This window comes from Uloborus diversus, chromosome 9 (genome assembly GCF_026930045.1).
Source record: "Uloborus diversus isolate 005 chromosome 9, Udiv.v.3.1, whole genome shotgun sequence".
NCBI lineage: Eukaryota > Metazoa > Arthropoda > Arachnida > Araneae > Uloboridae > Uloborus > Uloborus diversus.
The window spans coordinates 106,905,654-106,916,862 of NC_072739.1; the positions used below are offsets into that span (position 1 = coordinate 106,905,654).

Consider the following 11,209-nt stretch of genomic DNA (forward strand, 5'->3'; position numbering starts at 1 on the left):
AGTTTTGAATTTCAAAAGTATGCCACAAATTGGATCACTAGCAAAATTTTCACAACATGTGAGACACTTATCACATGTGAAGCACTTATGAGGTGCGAGTGAAAAGGAACCAAACTTTTGCTGAAACAAATTTTATTGAAATGTTTGACAAATGCACTTAATATTCTTCAAAATACATCCGTTAGGCTTCGATACACTGGTGGTAGTGGTCTTTCCACTGTTCAAAGCATTGTAGCATGAGGAAGGCATCCAGTTCATTAGTAGTCCACCCTAGATCTACATTCTAAATAACTAAAATCCAAAAAATTATTCCAGATTAGTTGATTAACGTAAAAAAATTCTAGATTAATTCTTGAAATAATAGATTAATACTTTATCATATCAGTTGGTTAATAAACATTTACTTAACTGTAGAGCATGCCTTTAGTGTTCCAAATAATGCTTTATATTACTTATTCCAGTGAAAAATTGGAACCATGTGGTTTTCTGGTACTACCAGTGCTAAGCAAAAGTAAAATCTTAATTCATATTAATTAAAAAAAAAAAAACACAGTAAGCTGAAAATGTTAGAAAACTAAGTGTAGTAAAGTATATGGAGAATTACATGATGTTATATAAATTTTTTGTGCATTTAATGCTAAAACTCAACATACAGAGCAGCCAAAGCTTCGGTATTTGGCGCTTCTGCGAAATTACACTCAGTGCTATCTCTAATTTCAACATTTAAGAATTGATTATTAGAGTTAATTACTTTTCAGAATCTTGCAATGTTATTATTATCCTTCAGAAATGAAATAATAAACAAAGCAAGTATTGCAGTTCTTTATGCACTAATTTGGCTGTGATTAATGTATAGCAGAGGTTCCCTAAGTCAGGGACGGATCTAAAGGGGGGCCGTGGCCCCTCCCAAAACCTTGTGATTATAGTATTTTTTTTAAAAGAAACAAATAGAAATAAAATATTATGAAAAGATAACAAAATTTAACACATGTTTATACTTTAAAATCAGTTAAGATCTTAATTGGGAGAGATTGTACATCCATCTCCTCGAAACAGAACTATTATTTCCAAAATTTTGCTCCATTGTTTACGTTATTTCTTGACTCCAACTTTAGACACTTGGGCGATGTCTAAATACTGCTGTCCTCAGAGTGCACCTATTGCTTACGAGCCCAAAGAGAGTCGAAATTTGCTTTTCTATGGCTTTAATTTCGAATTTTTTCTGGGAGAGAGACCCCTTTCCCCATGCTCCTCCACAAATGCCACGAAAGGTAACCAAAGTTGCATTTTAGGACTTCAATGTAGAAAATTTTTCAATGAAGATTAGCTTTCACCCAGCCCTTATCCCTTAACTTGCCTAAAAGCGACTTAAATGGCTTGTAATTGGATTTTTACAACTACAATTGCAAAATATTTCAGGGAAGGGAGATTCCAAGCACTTTCACTCTCCCTTTAATGTCCATAAACATTGTTTTTTGGTGCATTTTTAGGCTCGACAGCAGAGGAGCACCCGCCCACTATCCTGATTTCTCAACATTTTACGGTAGAATATTTTGACTTCTTAGCTTCTTTTTGAAAAAGGGTTTGGGGTCAGCACCTGTACCCTGACCGCATCATTAAAAATAGTCTAAAATGCTTTTTAGGACACTAATTGAGTCAGTGAGAAGCAAAGGGATGCAAGTTGACATTTTCAAGTTTTGAGTAAAACTCGTTTAAAGATTGGAGCTATAACTCCATATAGGCTTTCATTGAATTTTTTTTCTAAATTATGCTGTATAGCAGCAACTACCAGGGCTACTAGTACCATCTCTTTCCCCAAGACAGGAGAGGTTCACCCACCATTTGTGCTGGTGATCTCCAAATTTTTAATTTTGCCACTTGCATTCCTTTGTTTCTCACTGCCTCAATTTTCAAAAATTACTCGAAAATTTGAATTTTTAAACATGTTTGAGGGAGATTCCTTAACCCATTCCCCTCACCAAATGTCACTAAAGATAGCCTAAAATTGAATTTTTAAAACTTAATTTTAATAAAACTTCTGGGGAATTTAATCAAAAATTTCAAATGGCCCCTCCCAAAATGATCGGCTAGATCTGTCACTGCCCTAAGTGGGTGTTGCAGGCTGAGGTGAGGGGTGCTACGAAGTGTCCCTGATTTCAATCTAAATAAATATAACTGAGAATATATGTGTGTGTATATATATATATATATATATATAAAACATAACACTCCAGGTTCCCCCCCGTACCTACCACCATATGTGGTTTAAATGGTTTGATGGGGCCCTGGAGACAGCTGTGTTGATCGGTGAGTTGATACATTGTATATGTCGTACATAATGCATGCAATACATGAAATCATATTCCGACAGACAGGAACTTTGATTACACAATTTTAAACTCACATAAAGATTAGGGTTTCCAATCCCGCACCGCATTCAGTTTCGCAGGATTTCGAGATTGTAAGAAAGCAATCCCACGGGATCCCGCAAGATTGACTTTATTCTTCTAAAAGTTAAATTTTAATGTCAAATAGAAAAAAGTGTGCTTTTTAGGTAGGAATGCTTTTATAACTTGAATTAGTAGTCTTCCTAAATTCCAATTGTAGAGCACTACAAAGTCAGATCCTAATTAACAATCATTGTTTGATAAGCAAGAGTGAGCCGCTCGTATTGGGATGAAAAAGGATTTATGTTTGAAAAATAATGCGCTTGATAAAAACGCATGCTGTGGCTCCACTGCAGCTTGTGTTACTGAAATAAAATAATTGGGGACCGATTTAGAAAAAGATCCTCATTAACTTCATCACCTTCTGATCTAGATTTTTCTTTTCTTATGTTTGGTTTTTGCCCAATAACTGCATATTTCGGAGGAAAGCGAGGTCCATTGGATATATGTTTTGCTGTTTCCAATTTAACTTGCATTGATAATATCCTTGTTGCTGTATTAAAATTGGTCATTGTATCAGTGAATTTGATTCGCTGCAGCAAGGGGTGAATACTTCTTGAAGTGACCGTTTCACCAAGTCGCAGTCTCAATAAAAGTTTTTGGATAACTTTGCTAACTTTATCTCACATTCAAAAGCATGAGCAGTTTAACTTAATACACTGTCATTCGAGTTATCCTGTGTTTCATGCAAGTTTCTGTTGCCGCTTTCAAAGTCGTTCCGAATATATATGCCAGGTTTTTTTTATTGCTTTCTTTCTTTGGAGTGCATTTTTTGTAAGTTAAAGGACCTTAAGCTTACAGAAGTGCTCCAACAATGCATTCAGGGTACTATAGCGTACACCTGCCGATTTTGGAATCTGTATTTCTCTACTTTCTCTATTTTGTTTTCAAATTTTAGTGATGGTTTTCGAAAGTGCTTATAATATATATATATATATACAGTCGAGTCCTGACTTATGCGAGTAATGTGTTCCAAGACCCCTCGCGTAAGTCGAAATTTCGCGTTGTGAAAAAGGGTATGCCTATGACTTTTTGATAAACATTAACAATTATTTTAGACACTTGTAAACACCCTTCAGACAGCTTTAAACCATTCCTCAAGTATATGTCAACGTTTCAAATTAAAAGAACTAAATTTATACTGCATTAAAAAAAAGTATTCAATATAAGATTCAATATAACTCAATGATCAATGGGAGAATGAAACAAAGTGCAGTGCTGTATGCACAGTACACAATAATAATAATAATGAAACACAACATTATTACACCATTCTACGGTGGGTTAAAGTAATAATATTTATTATAACTAAAAAACTGAAGATGATGGTTGGTGATGTGAAGCTCATCCAATTAATATCAATGTTCTCTTGCACATCAAAGATCTTCACTTTTAACAAACTTCATCTTAAGCTAAAAGAGCACACTTAGATACTAAGTTAAATTTTCTTTCACTTTTAGAGTGGAAAATAACGAGTGGTTATTTGTATACACTAACAAAGCAATGGTTCAACTAGTTTGGTGCGGGAACTTCTGCACAGCAATGGCGCTAAAGGGATGAAGTCCATTCACAAACAGAATACTTAGTAGCCAGCATCAAATACAATACTTATGCCCAGCGATTCCTTAATGACAATTTTCGTGTTGCGAGCGAGGAGTTCGGGTTAACTATAAAATTTGTGCTCATGAAAACTCGCGTTCTAGGCACCTGATAAGAAATGTAAGGTGGTTTTCAAATGCCAAAAAAGTACCAAACCTTTCTAATTTTCTTTTTAGAACCCAAAAATGGCATTAAATGGCTCTTTCTACCCGAAATAAGTATCCAATCAGTTCAATTTTAGTGTCATTCGAAAGCCCCCACAAAATACCCCTTTGGAAGATTTTTTTCCTCTGGAATTGAAACCATCAAGTCCCTAAAATCATCAACAGAAAAGTTTAAGCATTTTTAAGTTAAAGAAAATCAGTTTAAAATTGGAAATTTTTCGACTGCTACTAGGTCAATTTTTATTAGCGTGAAAAAAATCATTGAGAAGAAAATGTTGATGTCATTTTTTTCTTGAATGTAAACAAATAAAATTCTTGCTTTTGCTTACTGTATTTGGGAAATTAAAATTTTTTTCCCCTTTTGATTGTTTTTCCGCCATCTGTCGAGAAATTTTACAGATGTTTTTTCGTTCCAGCCTGATTGTGGAACACATGTCACTTGACATAAATTTTATTTTCGAAGTACACCATGAAAAGTCGGGCGATGCAGCTAGTATGTGTCCCCAAAGCAGAATACTACTAAACTTTAGACGTACGTCGCAGAACGGATGCATGAGTTGCAGAACAATTCTGTTCAAATGTGACAGTAAAACTCAGATAAATTTTCTGCAGAAACTCAACAGATTTTTGTGAAATTTCTACAGAAACTGCTGATTTTCCACAAATATCTTCCAATTTAAGATAGAATTTTTCATAAATTCTGCAGATTTCTTTAAATTAGAAGAAAATCTAAAATTCTAGGAAATTATAATAAGTCGGCGGAAAGCTCGTGAAAAATGTTGAATTCGATAAGTCATCTTCAGGAACTTTAGATTTACTTTGAACTGGAAGATATCAGCAGAATTTGTGCAAAATTCTATCATGAGTTAGAAGATATTTGTAGGAAATTGGCAGTTTCCGCAGAAATTTCATATTCTAAATCTGAAAAGTTTGTGATTTTGCCATCGTTTCTGGTTTCCCTTTTCCCTATTTTTCCCAATCGATCTTCATCCACTGAAATTTCCTCCATAAACGTATGTTCTAGAAACATGCCAACGTTGAAACTTGTCCATCGCCGAGAATTGCGTGTCTTGTTTAAGATTTCAAACCTTTTGCATCCTGAAAATGTTTCAATTATTTAGAAAGTTTTGAAGTGTTTTATCATATGCTACCCTAACTAGACTCATTTTATTTATTGTTTTAGTAATTTATTTATTTGTTAACATTATTTTAATTGCTCCTTCATGCTGTGTAAAATTAACCAAAAAAACGTGGTTTGACACCTAGGTTCGAATTTTTATAAAATTTTGTATCTTTGCTCTTCTATGCATTTTAAAAAGCATAAAATATCCTTGGAGAATCTCAGTCAATTTTGGGTCCACAGAAATGCATAGCAACAGTAAAGTTTTAAAAATTGAAAAAAGAAAAAAAAACATATATGTAACGATTTTGATTTAAGGTCCCCGATTTGTGGAAAAAGTCTAGTTGATTGCTTGTGAATAAAATGCTTGAAGTACTTGCAGAACAATTTTAGTCAAATTATTTTACTTTCTAGAACATCGTCAAGTATTCTGCTTTGGGGTATGCAGTCTTGCATGATATAAACGAACGCGCGAACGGCGTTTGCAGAAAATTTTTGGCTCTGCAGAAATTTTTTTAAACTGCTAACGTTAATTTAAAAAAACAATTTTTCAAAAATAAATCTCTGTGAATTTCTGTTGAAGCTTTTTTCGAAAAAATTTTAAAGCACTTGTGTGAAAAAAATAATGGTTTTGGCAGTTTTTCTTCTGTGGGTGAAAAATAAAGCATAAACAATATGTTATTATTAAAAAAAATTAAGTGATTTAAAGCACTTTTTTTTGTCTTTTTCATATTTGAATATAAATTTAATTCTTTATTCAAGGGTGAATTAGGCAAAATAATTATTTCCATAAAATTTTCCAATTAGGATTTGTGTTGGCAGAAAGCTTTTCATTTTATCTAAGTCTGGGGGTATGTATATATAACAGAGATAGGCTATTGCAGAGTGAAAAATTCAATTCTTCAAACGGTGCTGCCAATTGGAAAAGTTTAAGAACTCGAGATTCTTTACTAAAAGCATACATTTGATCTTGAAGAAATTTATGATCTTTAAAATAAAAAAAAATGTTAACTCACATGAAAACCGAACTACTAGAAATCACTCCTTATTTTTTCCTTGGTAAATTATTTTGAGCTTTTATCTGTTACTCACTAAACTTTCGACCAAGTTAGCAACTTATGATTGCTGCTGTTTACTGGTTGGAATTAACAAAAGTAATGGAAATGATGACTATCACTCATATTTTTCAAATTGGCAGCTCGTTAAAGTTGAAAACTTGCTGTTCCAAATATATTTGATTGCTCTCAATATTGATAGTTGAATCCATCAAGCTTGTGTAGTTCACTGGAAGTCCTGCTCACCTTTTGCGAAGACTGCAGTATGGATTTTCCTTCATCGATTACGAAAGAACTGCCATTGAGGAGAGTGATTCATTAACCAAGAAACACACAAGTGTTGAGCACAAGAATTAATTTAACCTAAGTATTTACCAGGGACCTCACCTACAGGCGGTGGGGAGGGGGGGGGGTGGTCATGGCACAGACTTAGCCATTGAAATTTTGATGAGGAGAGATTTTAAGGGATATTTTTCTCTTTTTGGGGGTGTTAAATGTTTTATTTGTAGAAAGGTGTACCTTTACTCTCGGAAGGGGGGGGGGGGGCAGATAGGTACCCCTTGGGGTTACTCGTAAAGAAGAAGAAAGTTTACAAATTTCGCTCTTCAAATATTATCTGGATATATTTTTTAAACTCTTTTTTTTTTTGTTAAATGTTTTTTTAATTTTAAGGCCATAAACTATTGCATTGTATAATGTTCCCAGTATGCTTGTGGTATTAGCTACAAATCTTTATTTATTTATTCATTTTTTGTTTTCAGAAAAATTCATCAATCATCTAGCTTTTCATGTGAAATTCATTATGATACAGAACTACATTATGCAGTTTGGAAAAACGACTTAAGCTCTGTGCATGATATTCTATCGTGGGAGCCGAGTGTAGTAGACTTAAAAGACGGACATGGTTCCACTGCCTTACACATTGCTGCCTTGGTAGGAGAAAAAGAAATTGTTCAGGTGCTACTTAAAGCCGGAGCAAATACCAAAATTCAAGATTCTTGCTATCATCAAACGCCCCTTCACTTGGCTCTTTGTTATAATCAGATTCATGCAGCAGAAGTGCTTGTGAATTGGGATGCAGGTGGGAGGCCGAATGATCTTCAAGATTATCGTGGAAGGACTCCTTTGGGGATCGCTGCATCTAATGGATTCACAGAGATAGTGAAAAAACTCGTAGCTGCAGGTGCGAACACCCGCCTCTCTGATGTGAAAGGCAAAACACCTTTACATGCAGCTATATATTCTAAAAATGAAGATACGGCGGAATTCCTCGTGGTTTCTGGCTCTGTAAATGATCTTCAGGATAATTCCGGAAGAAGTCCCTTGCATCTTGCTGCATCAAGAGGACATGCTGAATTATGCAGGAAGTTGCTTGCTGCTGGTTGCAATGCCCGTCTTCAAGATTATGAGGGTTCTTCACCCCTTCATGTTGCTCTTATTGAGGGCACAGAGACTGTAGCTCTGGTACTTGCATTTTTGGACTGTGAAAATGACCTTCAAGATGCCCAAGGCATGACTCCCTTGAATTTGGCTTGCTCAAGAGGATATGTGAGAGTAGTAAAAAAGCTGCTGTCTGCATATGCCGATACCCAACTGCGAGACAACAGTGGGGATACGCCCTTATACACTGCGTTGGTGAATGGACATGAGCTGGTAGCCGAAATTCTCATTGATTCAGGCACCGAGTACGAACTTCAAAGTGAAGACGGGCAAGCTCTCTTGCACATTGCTACAGTGCTAGAATATGAAAGAGTAGTGAGAAAGCTACTATTTTATGGTGTACATCCTCATGCTAAAGATAAGGAAGGAGAATATCCTCTTCAGAGTGCTCTAAAGTGCACAAATAAGAAAATCTTGAATATGTTTCTTTCAGCATGTTCCTTGAAAGATGTTGCATTGAACTTTAAAGAACTAGACCTTAAACCGGATGTAATCCAATCCTGCATCAAACTACAATCCGAATGTTATGCTGAGATACAGCAGATGAGAAGTACCATGATTCCTGGAACTATCCTCTCATACCATGATCTTGCAAAGAGACCCATTAGCAAGGTAGCATGGTATCTCGACAACGAACTTGTCCAACTATACTGTGATACAACTATACTGCCTACATATTGTGAAAATATAATGAAGGAGGACTTTCCTAACTATGCTGAACTGATTTCGCTTAAAGTGACAAGAGCCGAAAGAAGAAAATTTTTGACTGATCATTGTCAGGATTACTTTGTTCTCTTGTCCAGAAAGTTTCCTTCTTTGCCCAGTTTAGCCATCGACATTATACTGAGTTGTTTGGGTAATAGAGACTTGAAAAAAATTTGTAGCCTAATTCAAATTCAAGTCTTGAGAGAGTTTTTCCAAAAATAGCAAAACAGTAAAAAGAAAGCCCTTTTGTTTGCCAGTTCCTCAAAATACTTTAAAATCGCAATATTTGTAATGAATCAAGTACACAAAAACAAAAATTGTTTCTGATAGGTGCATTAGTCTTTTGTAGTATAACAGTAAATGTTTGGTTTTCATTTGATGAAAACCAAACTGTAAAAATATAAACTCCCCTCATAAAACTGAGAAGTAAAAAAGAAAATGATTAATAAATATGTGCACATAAAGAACTGAAGTATTAAATTTTGCTGAAGCAGTGAGTATGTGGATAATGCTGAGCTAGATTTGATGTAGCAGTTTTTTTTTTTATTTCGTCTTGAATACTTTGCATGCATCAGGCATCATCTCTGACATTAGAATGCCTCAAAAACCAACAGTGCCTTAAAAACATTAATTACTGATGATGACTTTAAAAAAGATGTGAATTCATGTAATTAATGAAGCCATATCAGTGGTAAATCTTATGTTTTTTAAAGAAAGAAGCTTGTCAGTAATGTAAATGTAGCTTATCCAAGAAGTTGACACCTGCCTTGAAATTTTTGTAATGCATAATTGTAAGTTATCGTTAGTTTTGGAAAATGATTAATTTTTGCATATGGTGGTTTTAACTAGTGATGTGCCAGATCGTTAAAAAAGTAGATCTATGGATACGGATCATTAGTGTCAAGATCCGCGGATACGGATCTCAAAATATTTTTGCCCAATTCAACTATCCAAGTTTAAAATTTATTACGGAAGGTATTCCCGTCATAATAATAACACTGTTTCTTCAAAAAAATGTCATCTACGACGAAAATATAATAAAGACTATGATTTACTCTTTAAAGAAATCTGCGTTAAAATTGAGGGAGAGTTGGAAGGAACGGGTCAGCGCTGCATCAATGCTTAAACAGAATGCAAAAAATTATTTCTAGCTTGCTCGGTAGATGTAGGATACTAGAGCAAGAGTATAAAGCTGCTACTGGATAGGCTAGCAATAATTTTTCGCATTTTATTTCAGCATAAATGCAGCGCTAACCCATTCAAACCCAGATTACTCTGACCGACAGAATAACAGAGCCGGGAACACCTTTACATACAGTAAATGAAGAATTTTATCTCACTTTTTTGAAGGATGCGGAGAAAAACCAAAATGAAGAATTAACAGAAACCTCAAATCAATAACAAAAACTAATATTAAACTAAAAATTAAAAAAAAAAAAAAACATGTCTCAGAGGGCCGTTGGCATCTAAAATAATACCTTATAATTTAAATAGGGAATATAACCTAATTTAAACGGAAATTAAGAATCTTTTATTCAAATATTTAAGAATTTTTAGAATATAAAAGATCCGTTTAAGATCCGTCAAAAAAGTAATGGATGGATAGGGATATGGATGTAGATCTTTATTTTTCCTCAAATATCTACGGATACGGATGTCTGGAACATCACTAATTTTAACACATTTCAGAAATAATATTTTGTAAATTAATAAAATGTCTATATAAATTAAAATCCTTTAGCTCTTTGCATATAAGTAGAATATTTTTAAAAAATAATATGCCATGATCAAAAATTTTGTATTTCTAAACTGTAATTTTTTTTTCTCTCTTGTTGCTTTGTGTGAAGTTAGCTAGACTTGATTTTTTCAGATGGTGTCATATTTCCAAACTTATGTTGATTGATTTCTTCTCATTTTGAAAGATAATGCGAAAAATGATCTTTTTCACATATTGTGGCAAGACTTTTTTAAAGCCCTGACTTTTAAAAGTTACAGAAAAGATAAGACTAAAAGTTAGACTAAAAGAAAAGACTGAAAGTTGCTAAAAATAGTAACTTTAAAATAGACTTAAATTTTTGTTTTCTTATAACTTGTTCATTTTTTAGCTTTAGATGCTCATATTATCCAAACAGGTGAGGGATGCAAAGTAAGGATTGGGAGAGAGAGGGATCATTGATCTTGTAGTTCGTAAAAAGATTGCTTCCAAATGATCATAGGCTTCTCTTTTAGTGCATTTTTAATTAGTTTAATTACTTTTTATGAAGTATATTATGTTTTTACAAATCCCAACTGCTGGTCTTGAACACTTGTGAAAAGATTGTTCAAGCTCACGGAGCAGATTAAAAATGATTGCAGGGCAAACTAGTCCCCAGTTATGATTTGTTACAAATCACTTGATCTTTCATCATGGAATATTTGCCATACTGGCTAGTGATCAAAACTTCGGGGACACATTTTATTCAACTTGGATTACGCAATGTGGTTTTTAGTTGAAACATTTTTATTAAAACAATGTAGCTACTTAGCTTGATTTATATTTTTATGCTTCTGTGATTTTACTGTTATGTATTTCTTCTTCATATGTTACATATTTTTGTTACACTTTTACTCAGGGTTCAAAAATATCCATTGTACCACAAGAAAATAAATTTTAGTGGTTATGGGAGCAGTGAAGCTTAA

At 33.9% G+C, this 11,209-nt stretch overlaps 1 protein-coding gene across 1 annotated transcript; it reads left to right on the forward strand.

The window, feature by feature from the left end:
- Positions 1-2,258: 2,258 nt before the first annotated feature.
- LOC129230424 (ankyrin repeat and protein kinase domain-containing protein 1-like) lies at positions 2,259-11,209 on the forward strand. The gene is made up of 3 exons (XM_054864823.1): positions 2,259-2,307; positions 7,446-8,220; positions 11,143-11,209. The coding sequence occupies exons 1-3, from the start codon at positions 2,259-2,261 to the stop codon at positions 11,207-11,209; spliced, it is 891 nt and encodes a 296-aa protein (XP_054720798.1).